The 26,333-nt window shown below is 46.5% G+C and overlaps 1 protein-coding gene across 5 annotated transcripts in view; it reads right to left on the bottom strand.

Annotated features, from left to right (window-relative positions):
- Positions 1-26,333, bottom strand: part of LOC118773977 (spectrin beta chain, non-erythrocytic 1-like) — a 68,688-nt gene that overhangs the window by 40,048 nt on the left and 2,307 nt on the right. For 3 of the 5 annotated variants that reach the window (XM_036523052.1, XM_036523053.1, XM_036523055.1), the window contains one exon: positions 6,370-6,557. In XM_036523052.1, coding sequence (XP_036378945.1) covers positions 6,370-6,526 — 157 coding nt within the window. In that variant the 5' untranslated portion in view covers positions 6,527-6,557. Of the gene's footprint in view, positions 1-1,607; positions 2,390-6,369; positions 6,558-26,333 lie in introns of those variants that run through there. The other 2 variants (XM_036523054.1, XM_036523056.1) reach the window with 1 other exon arrangement.

Here is a 26,333-nt window from a genome sequence, read left to right as displayed (position 1 = left end):
CAAGGGAGCATCCAGAACAGCCCAGAGCCACAACATTACCCAGAGCCCCTCGCTGACAAACACCCCTGTGTGTGCAACACCCCCCGGAGCTAAGCGGTCTCTGCATTTCTAAGTGCCCTGATTAACGGCCGACGTCAGGAAGGGCCATGCGGTGGGTCTGGGCCGAGCTGTGCACAGCTCATCACACAATGGGGACAAACAAACTAGCACAAGACGAGGCACAAGACCCTCTGCCGCATTCAGTTCTCACACACTGTACAAGTCCCCTCTGCAAACTGCATGGATATTTATAAAGAGAGTGTGTGCGTGCTACAGAGCTTGAAGGTTCTTTCTGTTGAATATACAGAACCCCGTTTTTTTTTTCCTTCAGAATTCTAAACCCAGGGACTTGGTGCAAAAGCAATGTCACAGGGGGTGGGGGAGGGTGGGTGTTGAGGTGTGGTATGCCTCATTAACACTGAGGAGTAAACACGAATGTAGTGAACTGTGAAGCCACTGAAGACGAAGGACGGCTTCCAAAGCAATTTGTCTGAAGGAGAAAGAAAAAAAAAACAGACAGGCGAAAGACTAGCGACCTCCAGCCAACCAAAGCCCTGTAAGTTTATGTTGTGAGCAAAGCGAAAACTGCTATACTATGTACTGTGATGAGCAGAACTGGGATCGATTCCATTTCCATTTCCAATTCAGTCAAATCAGGGAATGAACTGAAAGTTTCTATGAGACTCCCTGAGGGTATTCTTCAGTATACTTGTAAAGGCACACACAACTTCCATTTTTACGATGTTTAACTGAGACATGCTGTGAAGGGGGTTCTCCAAGGCTCACAGGAGGGGACACCTCAAAATGAAACCATTCAACAGCATCTCTACATGTGGCACAAAACACTGAGACACTTGCAGCTTCCTGAGCACGTTCTTCTATTCTACTGTGGTGTCCTTATCAGCAACCTCCTTGTTGAATTTGCTGTACAATAAAATGAACCAATAAGGACAATGCTGAAAAGGTTATACTTATGTTTCTTAATGCTAAGATTACAGAATGAATGGACTCCTTCGTAAACAGACAGACACTGACACTACTGGTTGGGTCTTCAGCCGACATGTTGTCATGTCACCGCTGGTTTGGTGCCCACTTCCTAAGACACACAGGTCTCGCTCACTGCACTTACTCATCTTACTGCACTGATAAGAGAAAAACCAACGCAGTTGTGCCACGTGAAAAATGAATCCCTTTTCTTTACTCCCGGCGGAATCTTCTCTCCATCAGATCTAGAGCAAAGCCTGTTGCACATACATGCTCTAAAATACCTCCTCCGAATTGGGGTTACTCTCTGGGAGACAATCAAAGGTGACCCAGAGGAGCAGTAAAAATACCACATTTTGGGCTACTTTCCCTCCACCCACCCCCGTCACTGCAGCCCTGGTCGCTCCAGCAAGTATGCCCAGGAGAGAGTTCACTAGAGCAGGGTACACCAGGGTAGACTGCGAGAGGCTCAGCGCGGAAAGCACGCACGGAGCAGCACGGGAAATAGAACGGCGGCACAGAGTCGTCTCTGCCTGTAAAATGCAGGAAGAGTCACAGATACCATCTGCCATCCGCGGTCTTACCTTGCAGCTGCTTGAACCTCCCCTCCAGTATGTTGGAGTACTGCACCTGGTCAACAAAGGCAGCAGGAGAGAGGCAAGGCTCGCTGGCTTTCTGTTCCAGCTCCATCCCTCTTAAAGCCCCCCCAAATCCAAGCCTTAGTTTCAGTGGCTTTTAGTTTTTTTTTTTTTAATCCAAAAAACAGAAATATCCAACCGCCTTTTAATTTCTTGCCGCAATAGGGGCCTCTTTCGCAACGCAGTTCATGAGAGGTTTCACGGTTGACCTCACAGAACTATAATCCCAATCCGTTCAACTTCCCAGGTCCAGCTCTGCTTCCCACACCTCTTCAAAATACGCTCTGTTTTCCCAGCTCCTGCCGGTGTGCAACAGCGCACAAAGCCATGCCGCCGTCTCTTTTTTCAAAACGTTCCCTCCTCCTTTTGTCTGCCCCCGTTCCCTCTCCCTCTCTCTTTCCTCGTGGTAAGAAAAGAGCATCAGAGCGGGGAGAACAGGGACCAAGTTTTTTTTTTTTTTTTTTTAAAACTCCCACGACAAATCAAGAGCTCTCTCCTTCCCCTTTACCCCTCCTTCCTTCAGTCAGTCCTTGCTGCTCTCCTCTCCCTCCGTGGACTCACAGCAGTTAGCAGTACAAAGCTACACCGCACGGTCTCCCGCACACACAAACACACACACACACATGCACACTGGTTCTGCAGCCACCCCCTTGCCCTCCCTGTACTCTCACACACACCCCTTGTTTGAACACAGCCGAGGCCCAAGCCAAAGTCAGCTCGCTGTGTAAATAGAGATCACTGCTCGCGCTGGCAGCTGGATTATTAGCATAAGGTGTGCTTTTTAGGGAGGAGCAGAGCTAACAGCAGGGGAGGGGGGGGGGGTGTGGGTGGGGTGAGGTGGGGCTGAACCATTCTGAAAGGTGTCGTAGGAAGTCGGCTTGTTCCACTCCTCGGGAGGGGGTGGAGGGGGGGCCGGCACGGCTGCAGGCCGCTGTTAAACTAAAAAACTCTCCTCTTTTGGTCTCTTTCTCTTTCCGCTCCGCTGCACAAGATGAAAATAAGACGTTGAGACAGGAAGGAAGTGCCTGCAAAAGTGTCTCAGCAGCTGCTTCTCTCCTCCCTGTGCATGAGGCATCCTCCGCTCTCAGACGCACGCCTCTTGCCTGCGCTCATTTTCGTTTGCTCACCCCCGTGCCTATCTGCCTAAAAGCTGCTCCGCTCCACGTACCACACAACTGCCTGCCACATCCACAACAAAATTTGATTCTTCCTGCAATTGAAATTACGGTTCAGCCCATCAAGCGTGAAGTATATCAGCAGGTGTTCGTATCCTCTCCCGCGCTGCGTTATTTACTGCCAGGGCAGTTTAACTAGAGCTGTGCTGATAGGGAGAAGCCGCTGCAGTCTGCAGTGGGCCTTGCTTTAAGCACAGCATCAAATCGACTTGCCAGACCAGGGTGAGTGCAAAACGCACACACATTGAAACACATACACATACACACATACACAGAGGGCAAAAGCTGGACTGACAGCTAGTTTGGACAGAGAGAACGTAAATTACAGCTGTGAGAAAGTGTGCCGTTTCCTGGGTTGCGAAAGTGGCCAAGACCAAAGGGCTACTTTTATGAGGGGGCAGCCCCTTACACCCGACACTAGGCCTTCACAGGGGAGCCGGCCTAATGAAGCACAGACAACACCTGTCTCTCATTAAAGAGGACAGCCACTGCTGCCGGGAGGGACAGTCTCAACACTAAACCCCAAAGATGAGACGCCGCCATGTCTCTGTCAAGAGAACATACGTGTGCGTGTGTGTGTGTGAGTGTGTATGTGTGTGTGTGTGTGTCTAAGATCTAGGTCAAAACCAGTGTTAACAAAAGGAAGGGTAGAATGGATATTTAGATACTCTATAGAGATACTTTGAGATACTTAGAGGTGTTTTAGAGATAGATAAGAAAAAGTTTGCTTTTGTATAAAAGGCCGCTCCCTGCTTACTGCGTGTTTGGTAGGGGCCTACAGTTATGTATGACACAGGACGTTGTTCCTGGGGTCCGTCTTCATTCTTATTCTTAACAATAAGGGAGATGGAGCGGGGGGTATCTGTAATCTTAAAACAGAAATAGAAAGCTCTCCACTCCTAGAGGGGACATCCAAATTACAGTACACCATTAAACGCTGTGTCATTTCTGTTTTGTTCTGTCTTGAAATGCTTTGGCAACTCAGGTTTGGGTATTGTCATGCCAACAAAGCAAACTCTGAATGAATCTGAAACTGCGCTGGCGTGAGAGATGAGGATGAAAGAAATGAGACCTGAGAGGATGGACAGAGGGAGGAGGGCAGGGGGGATGAGAAAGAGAGGGGGGATATGAAACAAAATGAGAGAGAGAAACTCAGGGGAGAGAGAGCGGAGTGGACAGAGAGAGACCATGTTTTCATCTGTGCTTTCAGGGAACTCCCCCTTAAAAAAACACACATCTCAGAAAGAAAGAGAATTCTCAGTATGGCTAATATTTGAGATTGCTCTCAGCAGGGCTGCCCGCCTGCTGCATGCATATCCCCCTTCTCCCTTCTTTACACAACCCCCTTAGTCACAGACGTCCTCACTGGCTCGGTCCTGAGCAGACCGCCCCACCACGACGCCGCCCTGACAACTCTGTCAGCCGCCGCCCCGCCGCACGGGTGACCGATTGTTTGGCGCGGCCTCTCGCTTGGACCTCGCCAGCGCCCCCGCGGATCCCCGTTCTCACGCACCGGCCGGCTCCGCTGGCCCGACCGCACGCCTCCGGCGAGAAACACAATTTTATTAGACCTCATGCAGGTCTGATGAGTCATGCACAGGCAAGCGACAGAGTCACGGCTGAGCTGGCTGCAGCCAGCCGGAGGCACCACCACAGCGGCAGCGATGCCCTTCTCCCACGGCAAACAAAAAAAACCTCGACTAACCATTTCTCACCCTGTAACGCTTCTCCCTGGCACCTTTCTAACTTTATTTACGGAGTTCATACGTGATTCACAGCAGTCTGATTCGTCATTCCGCGACATTACAATAAACGCCTCATTTCCGCCCCCCCTTTGGGCCTGGTACGGTACATTATCGGAAAGTGAGATGAAACAGACCAGTCTCTGCTCACGATGAGGCATACCTGGAGTGTGCGCCAACGTGGCAAAAAGTCTGCCGGCGCCGAGCCACAGGTAGACCCGGCTGAGCGTAAGCAGGCCACAGGCTCGGCTTAGCGGTGCCACAAACGACGGAAAACTGATGTAAGGGAGAACAGATTTAGGACCGGGGGGCCCCTGATCATTTGTTAAGCGCAGCAGTTTTGAATAAAGGTGCGAAGCCAAATGAGTAACGAATCGATGCAAATGAGACAGCGTGCCAAGTGGCGACAGTCTCTGAGGTGTCCTGACTCTAGCCGACAGGGAGAGAGACGCCTCGGGCCACAGAAAGCCACGCGGGGAGAGAGGGAGAGGGAGACACGATACAGTCACACAGAGAGGAAGAGAGGAGATGGGGGACATAGAGAAATGCTGCAGTAGGTGTAAAAACGGGGAGGAAGGCTACAAGAGATGCAAACACAGGAAGAGGCCTTTGAAGGGACAGATTCGGAGGCTAGAGGAGTAGCAGATACAGGGAGAGGAGTAATGACACCGAGGAAAAGAGGGAGTAGCAGGCCTGAACACGGGAAAAGGGAGAGAATGCAGACTCAAACAGAGACGGGGAGGGAGAGGACACATGCTGGGAGACACGGGCTCTTTGCGCGGGCTGGTAGCCATGAGGCACTGCTGTTGCAGGAAGTTGAAGAATGCACACATCAAGCCCCAGCTTGTCTACAAGAGCTGGTATCCTAAGCCTTCCTAGAGAGCACTACAGACAAAAAAAAACATACTATGTCATGCCTGTCAGGCAGTTGTGTTTCACAGGCCTAGTACAAGCTACTGTCCTGTTCCACAAGTCATTACCTGTGTGTTTTTTTAATTCCACATAGATGTGCTCGAGTGAGAAGCTGTTTTTCGATATCATTATTCATCGTTCATGATTAACTTGTAATATAAACACCAAACACAAGCTAAGTAACAACTAAATTAATATACCGAAGGAAATGTCCAACACAGCCTAAATTACTTATACGGTTGTCATCCTTCAAACTGCATTTCACAGTAATTTAATCACCACTATGACAGCGAGCCGAGCCCTTGCCAGGTGGGCAGATGATTCTATAAGCCTATTCTATTTGATTTTCGGCTAGAATACAGAAGTGCTTCTGGGGAGTGGAATTTTCGGCATGCTTGTGCAATGTATTTAACATAATTTCATTTGAAAGACATTTAATGCTGCTCTCCATTGACTGTAATCAAAGGATCAACTCAGCATTAAAAGGGATATGGAATTTAAAAAGATACTATGCGCATACTATCCTAGTTAATAATTCAGTCAGATACCAGACTAAATGACGCGCCACGCTTTTGTGATCACGATGAAGCGTCACTAGCATATTTTATGAAAATGCAAAAGAACAACAGTGAGGTCACCTGACTCCTGTTTTGCCTGTTGCTTCCCTCTGCTGGAGGTTTACCGCTACTGCAACCCAAATCTGAAACCCAAATCCTCTGCCTGATGTCCTAAGCCGGCACCAAACCACCATCTGCTCTAACACTTTAAAACTGCCCTCGGTTAAGTCATCCAGTTCACCCACATAACGGTGGAACCTGCCACTAGGTGGCAGTAGTGGTGACATCATCGGGCCTGTACGCAGAGATCAGAGTGCCTTACCGGCCAAGGCCTTGATGCGGGAGCGCTCAAAGAGGCGGGCGGAGCTGTTCTCGTTGTCCCATTCTGACTCTGCAGCCAGGTCCCAGCGGTTGTTGATGTCGTTGTACTGCTGCTGGATCTCCAGGCTGTCGAAGTCGGTGGGGGAGATGGTGCTCATGGTGACTGGGGCAGGGGGCGAACCATCCAACCTGGGGGGGATCAGAGAAGAGAGGGGGAGGAGAGGGTGAGCATGGCTGTGCTCTTCTCCAGAACCCAAAAATGCACGGGATACACAGTATAAGCACAGTTCCAGCAAACACTGTCCCACAGAAGTAGGAACTGACCAACCTTCTACTAAGGTCTACTGATGAACCTTCTACATTTACCAAAAACCAACAGAGATAATCAGTCAGTTTTAGCTCAACTTAGGCCAGAATCAGAGAAGCGCAACTACAGATCCTCCACATATGTAGAGTATGATGAGTGAACAGAGCTACTGCAAGGCCGGACCCTGCCTGGACACCAACAGCTAAGCCCCCGTCCACCAGTGTATGTGTCTATGTCACATGTGTGTGTCCACGCATTAGACAGCAGACACATTTCACTGGAGCCAGCATTCAGCACTAACCCAGGGAAAGGCTGAGAACGTGTGGCCATGTGATCCCGAGAATCTCCATGGAAATGATGCAGGCTGGAGAGGAGGCAGAGGGAAAGAAGAGGTCGTGTCTGGCTCTGGATCACAGCTTACACTGATCCGTACCGTAGAGGCTTGGGCAAGCCCAACACCCCCCCATACCCCCCCCCCCCCCCCATCCCTCCATTAGCCCCCTCAGGCTGCAAAGCTCATTCCCACTCCGCTAATTCGGAAAAGTATCGATTCCCTCTCCTGGCATTACTGCGAATCAAACAGCACCTCCACCAAGCACCAAACCGCTCGTGCGGAACCCAGCTGACGCAACAGCTTTTTTTTTCCCCTAAACGGCAGGATGCACAGAAACGGGAAACGGCGGCAGCATCTCCCGCCGTCTTCCGCTAAAGAGGCTTCGGAGAGAGAGAGAGACACACCCGTACCTGTGGGGCAACCTTAAACGGCGCTCCGTTGCTCCGTCCCGCCCGAGACGCCTGCGAGCATTGACTGGCCGCGGTGCGGAACAGAGCCGCATTGTGTGCGTGTGTGTGCGCGTGTGGGTGGGCGCCGGGCTTGTTGTGAAAAACAGGGTGGGATCGATGTGTCAAACCGAGCTGCAGGTGAGGTCCGTTTCCGCAGCTGAGCGACTCCGGCTAGACTCCCTGCTCCCGGTGCACACTTGCATATTAACTGCAGTTACGGAGCAAAAACGATGCAAATTTCAGCCATAAAGCAGATACTGACGATATCATGTTCTTGGAAACCATAGGCTTGACAAAAGGGCGTTGTGACTTCTCTTATACTTTAACTGCTGTGCAATGACTGTAAAATATCCCTCATTATTTGAATACTGGGCAATTGCCATACAGGGCTGTCAAAGTCAATGCTATCCACAGCAGGGGAGTGCAAGGAGTAGATGAGGATACCATGCACCAGTCCAGACACAGACACCATGGTATGGTCTACGGTCACACACAGAAAAACAAAAACAAGGCATGTTATGTCTGTATAGCAGCAGTAGCAGGTTAGTTTACAGGTTAGTCTAGTTACCATTTATACATACGATAACAAGGACATGGGCCAGTACCATGACATAGATGGCTAAGTCTATTCTGCAAGAGTGGTCTTGTTCCCATGCTCCATTGCGGCTCCAGAGAAAAACCAGACGTCCTTGTCTGACTGTTCTGGGTTCAGTGCTCGGACACGGGACAGAGTCAGAATAAGAGCTGTCCAGACTGGCTCTCTCTCTGCGGATCCTCACGCACCGTGCCTCTGAAGCGGCACTGGAGAAAAGCAGTCCCTTTCGAAGATAAACTCTATGAATATTTCAGAGCTCGAGTCCTTAATAGCAGGAAGGGAGCAGGACAGAAGATGGAAAATTCAGGTAAATGAAGTGAAGACTGTGCTTTTTCAGGCTGGAATCTGTCAGCTCAGGGCAGACGGCCATTTCTCTGAGACTGTACAGTACCTGTTATCTGGATACCGGGGGGAGAAATAGAGAGAGAGAGAGAGAGAGAGAGAGACAGAAAGAGAGAGGGAGAGAGAGTCTGCGTGTGTGTGCGTGTGTGTGCAGCTGCATGTGTGTGTGGGGGGTGGGTTACGTCATTCTCCATCGTTGGAGTGTGTGTGTGTGTGTGTGTGTGTGTGTGGGGGGGGGGGGCTGTGAACGACACCTAGATGCAGACAGGTTTATATTTTTTATTTCACATTTTGAATATTCATGTCCTGCTGTGCTGGGGTCCGCTGAACCGCTGCTGTACCTTCTCTACCATCACTCACTCCCTCTCAATGTACCGTCTCCTCATTCAGCTCAGCAAGGCCCGGCTCACTGAGCAGCACGTGGAGGGCACTCCAGGAAAAGCCTGTCAAATGAAGAGCCCCCTCCTCACGCCAAGGCATACATGCGGGCACGCTCACAACCCAAAGGACTGAACCTGCTAAACACCCACTGCTTCGTATTAAAACAAACACACTGCTGACTGCATCTATTTTAAGGGCTCTTGTACTGTCTGCTGCATCAGGCTTTGTCTGTGTTGTCATTACTCAGAGACGGAGAGGGGGGTTCGTCAGGGCGGGGCTTCTCCCTGCTGCTTCCCTGTCCTCAATCAGGCTGACAGGCCTCTTCCTCTGAGATCTCCCAGCGGGGTCCAGGTTTAATCCACCCGCCGAGCCCGGCAGCGAGCCCCGCTCCTCATGGGAATGGCAGCACCATCCGTCACGGCGTCTGTAGGACACTGAAGGTCTCCCTCAGCAAATGCAAAGCGTTCACGTAGTGTGTGTGATGTTGCATTGGGCTGGCTTCCGTTCATACACATGCACACACACACACACACACACACACACACACACCACATGCTTCCATTATTTAAGACACTACTACAGACAAAGGTACAGGCATGAAAACACACACATCCATGCACACAAAGAAGCACATTGTCTGCATACGCAGACAATACAACAGACACTAATGCACATGCACACATAAGCATACACATACCCAGACAGATATAATACCATAATACCATCAGTCCAGACGTTAATACAGCTGTATTTATCTGTCCAGGGATGAACGCATTAACATGTCCACACACACTAACACACACACACACAGAGCACGTAGCATACCCAAGCACACACTCTACCGAATGACACCGGGTCCCTCTTCTTTTGTTAGCGATAGGCTAAATGGCTAACTCTTAGCATTTGTGTTTTTTTTCCACGATGACCTGACCATGACCTGTTTTTTAACAGCTTATTCCCGCTGTCTGTCACTCAAGTGTGGAATAAAAGACTGTGTGTATTACTCCCAATTAGGAAATTTTTGTATCATTTTACATTTTTACACATTCACATGATGTAAGTGTAGAACATTTAGGTTTTGTCCCTAGTGGAGGGCAGAGGAGCAACGGCGGGTTGCAGAGGTGAGGAGGAACAGGCATGAACATACAGGTGCAGAGCGAGAAAAAAGAGAGACAGACAGAAAGAGCCATATAATGAGAGGGAGACAGAGAGAGAGCTGGACAGAGAGAGACAGGGAGAAAGAGAGAGACAGACAAAGAAGTATAAGGAGAGGGAGACAGAGAGAGACAGATGGAAAGAGAGAGGTAGAACGAGGAGAGAGAGACAGACAGACAGACAGACAGAAAGAGAGAGAAGTATAAAGAGAGGGAGACAGAGAGACAGATGGAAAGAGAGAGAGATCGAATGAGGAGAAGGAGACGGGGGAGAGAGAGAGTGAGAGAGAGACAGATGGAAAGAGAGAGAGATCAAATGAGGAGAAGGAGACAGGGGGAGAGAGAAAGAGAGAGAGAGAGAGAGAGAGAGATAAAAAGAGCACACACAGGGGACACTGCTCAGTTGCTGACACAGGAACCAGTCCTGTGGGAGGCCCAGCAGGGGCAGAGGTGCTGGGAGCAGCTCATGGGTGATGGGTAGGGCAGTGGGAGAGATACGGGGCGGGGGGGAGGGGGGGGGCAGAGGTGCTGGGAGCAGCTCATGGGTAATGGGTAGGGCAGTGGGAGAGATACGGGGCGGGGGGAGGGGGGGGCAGAGGTGCTGGGAGCAGCACATGGGTAATGGGTAGGGCAGTGGGAGAGATACGGGCGGGGGGGGGGGGGGGGGGGGGCAGAGGTGCTGGGATCAGCTCATGGGTGGGGCAGTCAGAGAGGCAGGGGTCCTAGGATCAGCACATGGGCGGGGCAGTGAAATAAAGGTGCTAGCGTAGCACACAGGAAGGCTAGCATGAGTGAAAAAGAGACACAGCAGTAGCTGCAGGATGATTAACAAATTATCACGGACAGATTAAGTTAAATGAATGAACTGGAAAATTAGTAAAAATCCACCGAACAGAGGGAATGAGGATAACAGAAATGCACATTCCCCACGTGAAGCATGCACATTAAAAAAAAAAAAAAAAAAAAAAAACAAACAACACACCAAAATCCCATTAGCGGAAGATTAGGAAACGGCTAGGAATAGAAATGCATCACAGTGTATTATCCTTGGATTAGGACAGTAGACACGCCTACTCCTCTGCCCTGCCCAGGCACACCTTATTCACACACCTCTGGCTGTGGACAGACCCTGTTAAGCCCTGCAGGTGACAGCTGCAAAAGCTAAGGTACCGCTGAATCCCTGACTGCCTTCTGCCACCGCCAGTACATTCACCGGCCCCCACACGCTGCTAACACCACTGGCTCCAGACACAGACACTTCAGAGTTAGAATGATGTTTACGCAATGTGAGACTACTCTTTCAGAACATGTGCAAAATCGGTTCAGCTGAAATGCCATTTCACAGCGTGCGTGAGGAAGCACCAAGAACAACCCCGTTTGTACCCAGACAAAACCAGGATGTGGGGTGGGGGGGGGGGGGGGGGGGAGGGGGCTGGCAATCCTCATTAGTGTGCACTTCACTCTTCACTGTTTTAGGTGTACTTCCAATAGATTCTTATGACTTCAGTGCAAAGCATTATCATTTTGCCAGTCACATTAAACTCAAAACAATGTAGAAAAACTGGACACCCAAACAAAGGCTTCTGTGATGTAGCCTAAATGAGGCATTGAAAGCTACTTGAAGCAGAGATATCAAAAACATATCCGCAAACATAATGTCAAAACTAAACCTTTTATTATTATCCCAATCTTTTGCTCTGCTATTCAGCACAACGCAGGCCAAAATAAGATGTTTTATGCTGAAACATTTAGCAGATAGCCTGTTTATCCCTTTCCTGTGGAATATTGCTCATGTTTGGCATGTGACTGACATGACACTGCATTATTTTCACAATCCAAACGCAGACATTAAGCACAACAGCTGGAAAACAGTAATGCGATAGTAAGCCATTCTTCATATTGTGCAACATGACCTCTATCACACACACACGCACAAGCTCAAGTTCAACTCGGTGAGGGTTCTGTATAGACATACTAAACAGGGAAAAGGTATTCAGAACTACAAACACACCGCCCCAGAGACAGCACGATTTCTGTCCTGCTCATTTCCCCCGGACCGAGGCAGACCCAGAGGTAAACCACTTAGGGACCATGAGAAGGGTGACCATGGCGACAGCGATCCCCTGTCCCCGCATGCCACGGTAGGTGTGTAATCCCCATTTGGTGATAGAGGCTCAGTATCAGGACTAATCGGAGGTGATTGGATCACCGGCTGCCTCTCCTCCCCCCTCCGCCGTCCGGCCGCTGACGAGGGCTGGTGGTGATGGCGGCTGACAGCTGACGGACAGGCCTCTGATTTGACCTGAGAGGGCGGACGCACGGGGGGAAGTGACGGAGAGACGCAGGAGGAAGGCCAGCCACCCAGCAAATGTCTCCCACAAACCCAACAGTCTCCCCTCCCCACTACGTCTAACATCACCCACTGTAAACCTCTGTCTAAGAGAGGCTTCTGGCGGACATTAACTAAAATTAAATGTGCCTGCCCTAATGGACAACGTGTCAGGACTTTATCTTTGTGTTTTAGTCCTCAAAACTAAAAAGTTCCTAAAACCAGTTTTGATTTGAAACTTTCCATGGGGTACAAGCTACCCTGTATTATTAAGAAAGTCCATTCCATTTTTTTCAAGGTTGAAGTGAGATTTTCAAATGTTCCCATTCTATCTGTCATTGGTGAGACATTTTATTACTCTCCGTAACTATACTGGAAAAAATCTGCAGAGTCACAATGTACATCTAATGCTTCAGCTAAACCAATTTGAAATGCATTAGAAGCTAAATTGAGACATCAACACTGTGACTGCAGGTAGTTCAAGCCCAACAGGGTAACAGGACAGATGAACAAATGAGCTTCTTTTCTTTGTTGCCTCTTGCAGGGGTATTAATTTCTCTATTTTAATCAATATTTCCCCCCAAACCATCTGGTGAAGTGAAGATTTAGGGGGAAAAATGAATCAATAAGGCTTAGAGGAAGCAGAGGGCTGGGCTGTATTGTGCCTGTAGGGTAGGCCTGACCCAGACAGGCGCTTTGTTGGGGTCTGTCTGCTAAACAGGACCCTCAATTCATCTGGAGGTGCATTCATCAGCTCGGCCCTCACCCCCCCCGGGTAAGTCCTCTCACACCACTAACATACCGAGGATTTGGGTGACCTTTGACCCCGCACTACAATACGGCTCAGATGCGAAAACGGCTCTTCTCATTGTGCGGCACTGAAAGGGTGGCCGTTTATGTGCCACGGCTTATCAACATCTGACATGGCGGAATGGATTTAAGGGCAAAAAGCTTTGACCTTCAACCCGGCAGTAGCAAGACGGTCACATTACAAATCTGCTCCAAGTGTCACATGAGGCATAAGGAACTACATCTTGTGATTTATGTTCACTAAAAATTGGCCAGGATATAACCCCTGAACGCAAAAAAAAAAACCTGACATACAGTATGTTGTTTTATTGCAAGAAGCAGGCCACCAAGATTATGCAAGCTGTCTCCTTCAGCAATGAGGTGCGGAGAGAGCGGAGCAACCCAATGATCAATGACACAACTCAGCTCTGTGTGTGTCAGCAGAGACATCCTTCCCTGCAAGAAGACTGTATCCCCCCAACACCTCATTCAAATTCAGATAAGGTCACAGTAATTACATCACGTAAGATCAATGCTGGCTTTCTGTGTACACAAAAACCTTTCATTTAAAATATGTTAAAAATAACCTAAGGAATTACGGTGTAGAAGATTAGATGGTTACAGCTTTTATACAACGGCTAATGCAATTTTAGAAGACAACACAAAAAAAGCAACCACAAATTCAATCAGCAAAGGCTGATCTCTGAAAGAGGCAAAATCCTGAATGTTTCTGTTTTAATACACAGAAAAATGTCAATTTTTAATTTTTTACTTTAATCGCAAAGCTGGATAAAAGATCAAAACACCCATGTGACTGTATAGCTCATTATTTATGAAAAGTACCAAAAAAAAAGATTCTTCTCAGATAATCCTTTCACTGCCAGACTGAAACAGCACGAAAGAAAAGGCAGCATGTTCAATGACACCGGAACAGGCATCGGGAGGTAAACCTGGGCTTGTTCACGAAAAGTAATACAGACTAAGCAATCACCCGGTCAACTATTTTTCAGCAAACAAATATGATGTCAACATTCAATGTTACATTCTTTATCCTTTCAGCTATGCAAGCGGTAAAGGAGGAGCAAGCAGATGATGAGCCACATTATTGCTGGGCCACATCATGGGTGAAACTCACAATGTTAACGAAGTACAGTGTCATGCGCTTAAAATAGCTTCGCTCCTAGATTTTGTTTCGGCTACTAATTCAATTGTTGGAGCAAAGGAGAGTCTCTGCTGGATGGTTTCAGCCAGCCGTATACTCAGGGATAATACTGAAACAGCGGTAGTCATCTTACGGTGCACATAAATGAATGACATAACCCATCAATATAAGCAGACATATGAGTCAAGGATCAGATTAATAATTAAAATCAAATCTCTGTAATGTATCTTGGGGTCGCATGACTTCTCGCAGTGCACACAACCATTTGCAAAGTCCTGCATGAAAAATATCCCTGCACAACAAATTTATTGCTGCTAATATTCCTGCATACACCGTACATTGCCTGAAGACATTGTGGCTTGTGAATGCAGCTGATTACCACCGGCCAAGGAAGAACTTGCACTTCTGGGAAAGGGAGAGGATTGTGGCAGAACATAATTCTAAGCAGCTCTTGCGTAGCCAGCCAATCCATAACATGGCAGATGCTCACTTCACCCCAATTGATGACACTGGAGTTCAACAGCAGCTTACAGTATTGTTAACAGGTTGATTCATGTCAGCTATAGGCCCACATAGGCCTGTTACACACAGCACATACCCACTGGTGTTTTATCCTTGCAATGATCTTATATTACATCACATAAGAACAGCATATACATTGACACTAAACTATAAAATACAGTGATCACTTTCACATTTTCCTAATTCCCCTGACTCCTTCTTCTGATTTACTGCAACTTCGCAAAAGCAAGATCTTTCCCACATGCACCATGCAATATACCATGAATCATCAGAAAAGGCATTTTCACTTTGAGAAGTTTTTCACAAAGGCTTAATAAATAAGACTGAATGGTCTTCCTATTTGAGAAAAATTTATCTACAGAAGTACATCATACAGAGGAGTACCTGATAATTTGAATACTGCATTTTCTAAATAACTGTTCTATGTGTTTTGTACAGCTTACAGATTTGGAATTCCACGTGGAAAAAACATGAGTAATATGAATTTGTTTTAGCTTGTTTTAGCCAAATTTTGACATAAAACTTTGGAATAATAAAACCAGATATTACGGAAACCATTTTTTTTAAAGATTAAAAATATAATATAAGTTAATATAACAAGGAAAAGCCTTACTAGGAACATGAGCACGCTTACAACAGAACAGTATTATGGGTCAAAAAACAACTGGGGCTCTTTACAGCTAAGGTGACATGAATACGAGCACAGAATGGGCAGCACCACCCATGTCCTTAGCAATAAAGGACCTTAATCTGAAGGGACAACTCACCCCGTAGTGCCACCCACACGCTAATCCGCAAATTAAAAACCGTGTGCTTATCACCGCCAGGTTATTTTCATCTGGCATTAGCCAAAGAGGAAATTAAAGTCACCTCCACTGGTTTTTTTGCGCGGTCTCTAATTAGCTACTGGTGGGTGGATTGGAAAACTGGAGCCTGGCTCGGGAAGTCAGAACTCTACGCGATGGCGCATTCCACCGGCTGGTGCGAATGACCTCTACGGCGGAGTACCACGCAGCACTGTGGAAATCGTGCAGAAGAGAGCCCCCCGGAGCCCGGCGGACACACAGGCATCGGTTTCAGGGGTGAAATGAGCCGGAATGGAGCCGCCGACGGGCGAGGGGGAGAGAAAGAGACAGAAAGGAGCAAGAGTGTGTGAGAGAGAGAGAGAGAGTGGGGGAGAGAGAGAGGGAGCGTGCCTGCATCAGCAGCCTCCCCTCCCCTCCCCTTCCACGCTCGCTGACCTGCTTTCCTCCCATCTGACGGAGGCTGTTTTTCACCGCACTGGTTAAGCGGGGAGGAGAGAAACAGACCCCGGCGGGAGGGAATTACTGGAGCGCAGTCACGCCGCACGCCGGGCGCAAGCGGGACCCGCGTCAGGCTCTGCCCCCCCACACCCCCCACACCCCCCTCACCATGGGAGGGGGGCACGGCACACTGCAGATCCTCTCCTCTCACGCTTTCGGGGGAGGCCGGGAAAGTAGACCACCGGATACTTCCCTGCGTTCCTTTATTTGGAAGAATTGAACACAGCTGCCAATACCAATACCCTGGACGGTCTGTACAGCTCCATGCTCACTGTAATCGATGAGAAGTGACGTATTAGACGATATCAACGCCATGACGTGTGGATTCCGTTTCCCTTTAACCACCAGCAGAACAGCAACGGTACATGCACTCAGGCTTTGGCCTCAAGATAAGAGATCTAAGGCTGTGTGTCTAAATGCATATCAGAGATCCAGATCCTAGAACACACCCAGCACCGGACTGCAGAGACTCTTATTCAGGAGCAGTGCAGCTCAGAAATACAAGAAACTACTGTGCATCTACGGAGGTAAAGCCAGTTCTACTGCCACAGCAATGCTATGAATGAGATTCAGCATCAACATGCCGGTATAACCCCACACCATTGATCTGAAAGAATTGCAATTTAGCCATCACCCCAGACGGAGGACTGGAATTTCCAGTCTCCAGCTCAGATACAGAAGAACACACATAATCACACACATTCATTTTCCTTACCCCCAAATCCAAGAGACGGATAATATGATATCACTCCAGCGCCATGAATACTAATAATCAGGCATACTGATCACACTGTGCCAAATTCTGCACATCATTAAAATGGCCGAGCCTCTCCAGGGACAGCAGGCGCAGAGAGGATAATAGCCTCCAGTGGGCCCGTCTCCGTCCCGACCTGTCAGTCAGAAGGGCTCAGTGAAATCCCGCAAAGCTCCACACAAAGGCCGTCCCGCCACAGCGGCCCCACGCGACACAGGAGTCAGCCCCGGGGCCCAGCCAGGAGCTCGCGCCTTTCCTGTCCGAAACAGTGGTGAGGAGGAATCAAACAGCCTGCACCACAAACGTATCAGAGGGAGCCCCTGATCTCCCGGCTCAATGCGCCGCTGAATGGGGCAGCCTCGTCCCATTGTGCTTCTGTAGCTTCACATTCATCAAACACTCCAGCGCCCACCCGGCCGCGACAAAGGAGCACACACGCAGAGGCACACACACATGCGACCGTCCACACAGACACACACACACACACACACACACACACACATACATGCACACACACGCAGAAGCACACACACATGCGACCGTCCACACAGACACACACACACACACACACACACACACACATACATGCACACACACGCAGAAGCACACACACATGCGACCGTCCACACAGACACACACACACACACGCAGAAGCACACACACATGCATGCGCACACGCACGCAGAGACACACACACGTCTGTGCACACAGATGCACACACACAGACACACACACACACATAGAGGAGGCACACACACATGCATCCCTGCACACAGTCACACACACATGCACACACACACGGCACACACATGCATCCGTGCACACAGACACACACACACACACACGAGACCGTGCACACAGACACACACATGCAAAGGCACACACACAAACACACACAAGAACAGAGGCACACACAGAGGTGGACACACATAAACACATAAAAGCATATACACACATTGCACAAAGACGCGTACATACACACAGAGACAAACACGCACATTCATATCCACACCTGCATCTAGCGATGCTCATGCACTCCTCTGAACATGCAATCTGACACTAGCTCACCAGCTAGGACACACACACACACACACACACACACACACACACTAAGCATCTTCCCCCACACAGATGCTCAGAACAAAGAACAACAAAGAGCACAGAACACAACATCAGCACAGAGCAACACATAATTACAGCTGTGAGACGGTAAAGACAATTACAGTGCTGCTACTTCCTGTGACCTGTGCTTGCTAAAAGAACTGTCAGCTGCAGCTCTGAGTTACGACCACCTCTCCTTCTCAGACTGAACAGCAGTTACCTTGAGGTGTGAAACCCCCACCATGTTTACACTTACGGCAAGTCAGCTGAGACTCGCTGATACACCACGCGGGCAAGGGCTAGGTTCACACTACCGTCTGAATGGTGGATAAAAAAAATCATACAAAAAGGTCTAACCATATTGCAGATAGTGCATCTTCTGTGTCCAGCTAGCACCAAATGTCTTTATTGTGTTACTCTGAAGTTGTGTCAATGCTGCTACATTGCAACAATGTTACTATAATATAGTGATAATATTTTAGCTGGATAGGTGTTGTTGACTGTGAGTCCAAAACCCCCCTGGCTCTCTCCCACTCACACAGAAGCAACACTCCCCCCTGCACATTCTCAACTGGGAAAATGACTGTTGTGCCTCTTGGGCCTCAGAGTGTAATGACTGTCATGTGACACCTAACTGTGAGATCAAAGCTGCCGCTTGCAGACAATCTACCTTCTCTCTGTACACCACTTCTAGTAGAAACAATGTTTTGGTTTGTGATTATCTGGAGAACAACTGTGATTGTAAATGGCCAAAGTAATGAAACCTCTTAAGTCCACGAAAGCATCCTAATTGGCCAATCGAAAGGTTTAGCCGCTGAACAGCTATAGTTATAGCTGTTCCTCAGACATCGCCATTAACTTTCACAGCAACCCCTCCTCAAACACACACCCCTGCCTTTCCCTTGCCTCCCCTCTGCCTGCTCTCTCTGCCCCGATTCCTTCGCAGTGATGCTAATCTGATCTTGTTTACTTCTGTCCCAGTTCCCTCCTCCCTCCCTCCTTCCCCTCAGCCTCTCTTTCTCCACTTGCCCTAATTCAGGAGATTAGGTCTGATGGGGGCCTGCCTCCCCTCCGGCCTCCCACTGGTGGGACCGGTGACCTGGGGTCCAAGCCTAGTAGGGGCCCCTCATCGGCCACTTGACCGACCGGCATTCCTTGGGCTGGGGCCCAATCAGAACTCTCACCCTGGCCAGCCAATCAGTAACTCTGCTCTGTTTGTTCAATCTGGGCTCTAAGGCTGGAGAAAATCTCCATCTTTTCTCTGATTACTGATATCAATAACAGCATAAAAATTAAGACGTGGGTTAATGTATAAATGCAATGCAAATGCAAACCTTCTCTATACACCATATGCCTCTGATCCTTAGGGACCATTCAGGTTAGAGGGAAACCGAAGCATCCAGAGTGCACATGGAATAGACACAGCTTGAATTTGCACATCAGATAACTATGCTTGATGGAAAGGAGAAAACTCATGGTGTGGGCAAAAAGTTCCATTTCCAATTGTATTAATGGGTGCCATATTTACAATGCAATAAGACAGACAGAAAAGACGTGAGATGGTGTAATGAGGCCTCCCAACCTTCCCCCTGCCCCCTGGGGAGACTGGCGTATCGGGGCCCTGCTCCGCCCATGGGCCCCAAATGGATGAATACAGACACACTGTAGCCCAGCCCCAGGAGAGGGGAGAAGCACCGCAGACCGGCACACCAGCCTAATTACCAGGGGATCCTTCAGGCAAACTCGCACAGCCACAGGGGAGTGAGTAAACACTACCAGCCTAGAGGAGGAGGAGGAGGAGGAAGCGTCTTGGTCAGAGACGGCTTCATGATTACTTTCAGACCACTCAAAACGAGCACGTACAAGTGTGTCTCTGCAATCTATCCATTATTTATGTGGCCTGCTTTTCGTACTAATATCAGGAAACTACATCAATGCTGTTGAAATTTGAGGCGCGTCTCATACTGCTTCAATCTGTTTCGGGTGTATCTAATTACGAATACTAAAAAACATTAAGGCCACCATGCAGAAATTGTGATGCAGTCAACATGCAAAACAGGTTCATGTTTCCTCTGAGGCACCGTCTAACCTTGAGTTGCCACCTATAGTAAAAGTGAAATAATGCAATAAAACTCATCTGCTATTCACTCATGTATATTCCAACAGACCGTCAAATGCTGTCGCATTGGAGGACGATCTGGTTTACTGGGCTTGTTCCTATTTTAGATTCTAATCAGAAGAGGAGAAATTGTAGTCATAGCAATACACACAGACACACACACATACATACTCCACAGCAGACCACAGTGTTTGCCTACAGCAATTACCATGCATATACTAGCATGCAACATATCTTCACGTAACAAGGAGAGAATTTATAACTTTGAGGATTATTTGAGTATATCTAGCAACCATTGGCAGTCACTTTCTTTCTCCTTATATGACGACAACATACTCTTGCATCCATGTATTCCAACTCTTCCATTCCCTGCATCATTTTGGTGCTGCAACACTAATCAAAAAGTAAAAATAGACACAAGAAGGGTAACCGTATTAATAAGGGCCTGTCTTTGAGATAATTAGCTGGTGATTGTGGGAACAAGGGAAGAAGAGAGTTGTGTACAGATTAAGCTTGCCCAGCTATTTGTGCTGGAAAGCTGCAAATTGAATATCTACAGATTCTCCTTTCCCTCTGCGATTTTCACATTTTAAATTGTATATGAACCAAGTACTGTGACCCTGCTGGTTTTTTACTGTCTGTGCTATATCGCAAGGTATCATTCATTAATAAGATGAAATGCATGGTTAGCCAGACTAAAGCAACAAGGAACTATTTTTTTAATGGTTGCTCTTTTCCCCTCCTAATAGCTAGTAGCTAATGTCTTAAAAATATGCATCTTATATCACATGAAAAACACACACTTGTGGGATTATGGAGTATGAGTTGGAACAACTTCACAATGGTGTTTTTGCATTGTGAAGGTGAAGTTTTTAAAAGAGAAACCAATTACGAGGCACACAGTTGCATGTCTGTTGCTGATGATGAAACCTATTATTTCTACAATGAGACAGATGCCACTAATGCGCTAACAAAAAGCTCAAATTGCATCTGGGTTTCTATGAAACCAGGTGCAACTGGACTCCAAATCATTCCAACCCTTTCCACTTCTTCAGAAGTATGATTTGCATTCTGTTGCTATATATATATATATATATATATATATATATATATATATATATATATATATATATATTGAGTTAGTCCTATAACTGACTGCAGGAAACTAGGACCTCTTCAGCATCAGCCCCCGACCTCCTGCATGTCCAGCCAATTGTACTGGCTCCTTCTGAAGGGCCATGGGGGCAAAGAGCACTGAATACTCTGTTGCGCACTGTTCGGTGTTGTGGATTAGTGCTGACCTGGTTTCAGAGGACAGGCACACATTCGCCTATAGAATACCTCCTTTTGACAGTCTCTTTGCTTTGCATCTGTGAACCCTTCCGAACATTAATGTTAAGGCTTCAGCATGAAATGTGGGATACAATGCCCATCACACCCCCCTACTCTATAGCTACGAGAAGTAGAAGCACTGCCTTTGTTTTAATCTAATTTGAACTCTGAAGAAAACCGTAAGCGCAATCTACATCACCATATAGTCATACAAAATATGATTATAGGATTTCTCAGAGCACTTTATGGCAACTGAGAACACATTTTGACATTTTTGTTTCTCAATTTTTTCTCCTCATTCAGCATGTAAATTGACTGCAATAGAGGTACGCAAACAGACAGTTCAAAGATAACGCCTTTTTGACTGGAGAGAAACCGCTGTCACATCATAAAAACGCACCAGTCTAAAGAGTATCTACTGCTTTCTTCACATTGGTCTGTTCCATGGGTCTCAGGCCACTCTATGCTCACTGTACATACCATCATGCAAATAGCTGTAGTACTGTAGTCTGGTTTGGAAAATGGTGTAAAGGAAAGACAACCTTGCTGTTCCAGCAAACTCCGCAGCAACTCAACAGCTCCGTACCGGAAAACTGGCATTATTGATCAGGTTTCTGCTTCCTGCTACGGTCAATGTGCCCGTTATGAATAGATTTTCCTACACTCATCCATGACAAGAGCCTCAGTATCCAGTGTGTTTGCCGTACTGACCTCTCTGATCTGTTACATCATGCTCTCTTATTTGGAAATTTGCGCTCTTTTCCTTTGGTGTACACAACTTACGAAGGCCCGCCCCTTAGCTCTTGTTACATCACATTACATTACTGTCATTTAGCATATATTCTTATCCAGAGCCACTTACATAGGTTACAATTTTATCCATTTATACAGCTGAGTATTTACTGGCAATTGTGGATTAGAGACCTCGCCCAAGGGTACAACAGCAGTGCCCCAGTGTGGAATTGAACCAGCAACCTTTCAGCTATGAGTCCTGCTCCTTATCACTACGCTACACTTCTGCTTTTTTCAGGGAAATTCAAATTTCCTCATTCATGTTTTCTTATGGCTTTTTCCTGTCAATTATTTTATTGTTTTGATTCCAAGATTAAAATCAAACAAACCATCTACGGGGGAAAAGGTGCCCTGTTCACTCTCTACCTTGAACTCACTCCCTGAGTTCCACATCTTTGAGTGACACTCCTGACAAAGACACCCTTTACTGCACTGTCAGCATTTCCACTGTATTCTTGACTGCCCTTTCCTATGATCACGGAAAATTGTCAATGTTTTTCAAAATTGGCCCTGGGATTTCTATTTTTTGTTCCCTTTGCAATGTTCAGTGTATTGTGATAATTTTTATCGTAAAAACACACTATAACAAATAAAATTTTATTGACTGATTGACTGAAACCCCAACCCACCCTTTAAAGAATGCTGAACCTGCCAATCACCCCTCCTTAGCTTTCTCGGTCACAGAGGTACAGTCACTCTGTGGCTCTTGCCATTAATTAAATAACCAAACAACAAATATTGGGATTATCAGAGAAGAAACAGGCCTACGCAGAGACCACAAGTGAGTCTCCCAGGTCTCGCTCGAGGACAATGATTGACCACATTAAAAGGTCATTTAACATCTATATACCCAGTCCCCTTGCTGCCTGGAGTATTATTTACTGACTATAAGAGATCTATGGGAGACCTTCAGGACCAGAGCTGACCTGGCTTCAGTCAAGGCCAAACCCCATTGATATTCTCTCTTCACATTGGAGTCCACTTTATATTGCCCTCCTCTAAAAACCACCTGGCATTCAATGCTACATGAACCTTGATATCATTACGGATGTCAAATGTTCTCCATTTAAACATTTACTTTGTGCTATAATGGCAATACTTTTTTTACTTTTTAGAAATTTAGATTCAAATGAGTGATATCAGCTTGTGGAAGGGAAGTCCAACAAAGCCAAGGGCAACTGACGTTGGCATAACTTGGAGTTCTGCTTTAGGTAAATATAAGTTGCAATTCTAGCAATGTGTACATTATTAGTATTTTTTACCCAATGTGTTGTATCTCATAATTTACAGTACTGGCAATGAATATGTAGGTGATAAAGAAACGACACTTAAATAGTAGAGACTGGTCAACTATAGAATGTAGAGATTTACATGGACATTTTTGTCACTTAGCAGATGCCTTTATCTACCTCTCTTACCTGTTAACAGTGAAGTCATTGTTACACTTACAATTTTAGCAGACACTCTTATCCAGAGCGATGTACAAGATGTCAGTTCATTTAACATTGCATTTACAAACTGCCCATTACTTCACATTGTTCAGGTTTGCTAAAATATTCCAAAATTCCATCCTTTGGTACCATCAATACCAAAAAAATAATAGCTTGGCCAAATGAATTTATCCACTGAATTGGAACAAAAACTTGGATGAGAATGTATATATCAATTCCTAACAGACACAAGCATTTTCTTCCTGTGTTGGAGAATGATTAGCTCTACTTTGGAAAATTGCTGAAAATAAGTTTCAAGTCCCTTTTACATTAGTATTTGGGCACGAATTAAATGAACTGGCATTCTGAAAACAGGGGGGATATTTAAACTAATACTACCAATCATATACACAACTTGTAAATCTAGATTTTCAGGGGAATGAAAGCTGAAACGCAGTGGGAATACTGCTGCAATAACTGCATACCCAACCTGAACAATAACACCGGTAGTTATAATGATGACACGGCATAGTTGCGAGGCCACGGCCGGCCGCAGCACAATGCGTGTGTGCGAGCGACAGGAGTTGAAACAAGCTTGTATGGGGAAGGATTGGGAGTGTCAGCACTCTGTGGGGCCCTGTTTACATTCCCCGGCTTCCATCACTCAATCATTCTCATCACCCTCGCATTCCTATCAAACGGGACGGAGCAGGAGACAGCTTCATTTCAACGCTGCTAATTACTCATTCACACCATGTCGGTTTTCTTACGCTGTCGATCAAAACGGACTCCTTGCAATCATGCTGAGGTTGTCTTTGTACTGCTGTTGTGTTTCAGGAGTTCAGCCAAACTGTAGCAGTTTCTAATGCCCTTAACCTGGCACTCTCAATTTATGTGGTTAGTGGTTACGAAGTCAACATTGCAAAATCCATTAGATTAAAACACTTCCAACATGCTTGGACCACAGCACACAGGCAACGACCACAACGAAGAGACACAGAATCAAGTTGAATGCTGTGGCTTACAGAAGCCTAATGAACTTAGTGAAACTGTATTCTTAATGTTCCTCATGCAGTTTCTGCCCACACATTCAACTCATCAATTTTCAGTCATACTTCAAATGACAGAGCTGGATAATGACAGCTCTGTCCCAATGAGGGTAACGGTAAGAAGAACCTGAACGATGACCTGCCAACAACATGATACACAGGACAGCAGAGGACATGGCAGAATGGGTCCCCACCAATGAAAAGCAGGCCTTAAAGACATAACATCTGAAGAGTTTATAAAGGGAATAATGGTGGTTACCATTTACCACACAGCTGTACACAATACACCTATCTGTGCATCTCCCATGCTCAGATACATGGGGCATGCATTCATAACCTTCAGGGTTTATTATAATTCAGCTTCCTGACTCTCAGCATGAAGGCCAGCCTGTGACAACTGCACAAGATAAGAGTGAATCCATTGACCTTTGAGAGTTCTGCTGATGCTCCAGGTGTGCTCCTCTAATACAAGAAAATTAAACAGTCATTATGTGGATCAAATGCCTGGTGACCTGTGCTTATCCGACTTTTGAAACAGTTACTGATTGAAAGACTGTTGTACCTGCTGAAGGGTTGCAACCATCAGTGATGTCCGTCCTTGACTTAACAATTGTACTAGATAAGGAATTACCATGAGACCAAGACAAAGCACTAGGAAAATTCTGAACATTTGAAATATTTGACTACTGGCACTCTTATGATTTTGTGTTTTATTTTCAGTCAATTCTTCAAAAAGAGCATGCTCAGCAACTGATAATAGCCCAGATCTTCATCACTATCTTAGACTTGACCTTTCTAAATCTGAATTCTGAATTTCAGCTCATTCATCTTCATCGGTTGACCTCTAGGTCTCCATGGACTCCCTCCTAATGCTCTCTACAGAGATTCCCCCCCTGAACACAGTCTTGACACCTCAGTTGTGATATTCATGCAATTTAATCCCTCCCTCACAATTTATTCTACAAGACCCCTTGTTCAAGCTTTGGTGCTTTCTCACCTTGATTACTACAATTGATTGGTGGGCTTCCTTCTTATACTCTACATCCTCTTTAAACAGTTCAGAATTCTACCCTGCTGCTAATACCCTATTCTGCTGGTAGGCCCATACACCCCCTGCAAACATGAATTTTCTTCCAAATCCTTGTTCTTACTTACTTAACTGTTTACCTCTTAATTAATCTTCTCCTCTACAAGTCATTTCTCCCTAAAGTTCCTCTCCTATAGTAAGACTGTTTCCTCCATCTCTTTATTTGTCAATCTCAAAATCTTTATCTAGCTTCCCAGTGGTATAATAAACTGCCTGCCAAAATTAGCTTTGCACTGTTGCTTATTACCCTTTGTCATCTCCTATCCACAACAGATCTGCAATTCCCTGTCTAATTTTCAATTATTAATGCCTAATTTATTTTTTTCTGTGTACTTGTCTGTTGTATTTTTAACACCACAGCTAACTTACTAATATTCTTGTATTGCTTTTATAACAGTAAATACATATTGCTATAGTCCTATACCAATGTCATCCTCTCTAACAAGGCTTTTTATAATCCAGCTGAATGAACAAATTGTAGAACAGGTTACCCTAAGCAATGAAACTTGGTCTTTACCAGCTACACAATTAATTTTAAATAATAGCAAACTCTAGAAAACAATCAAAATCCATAAAACATTACTGGGTAGCCTAATACTTAGATCCACAGCCTTGAGAGAGCAATTAATGGGG

The sequence above is a fragment of the Megalops cyprinoides genome, chromosome 3 (assembly GCF_013368585.1).
Source record: "Megalops cyprinoides isolate fMegCyp1 chromosome 3, fMegCyp1.pri, whole genome shotgun sequence".
NCBI classification, from domain to species: Eukaryota; Metazoa; Chordata; class Actinopteri; order Elopiformes; family Megalopidae; genus Megalops; species Megalops cyprinoides.
The sequence above is the reverse complement of the archived record's forward strand: the minus strand, read 5'-3'. Positions and strand labels throughout refer to the sequence as shown.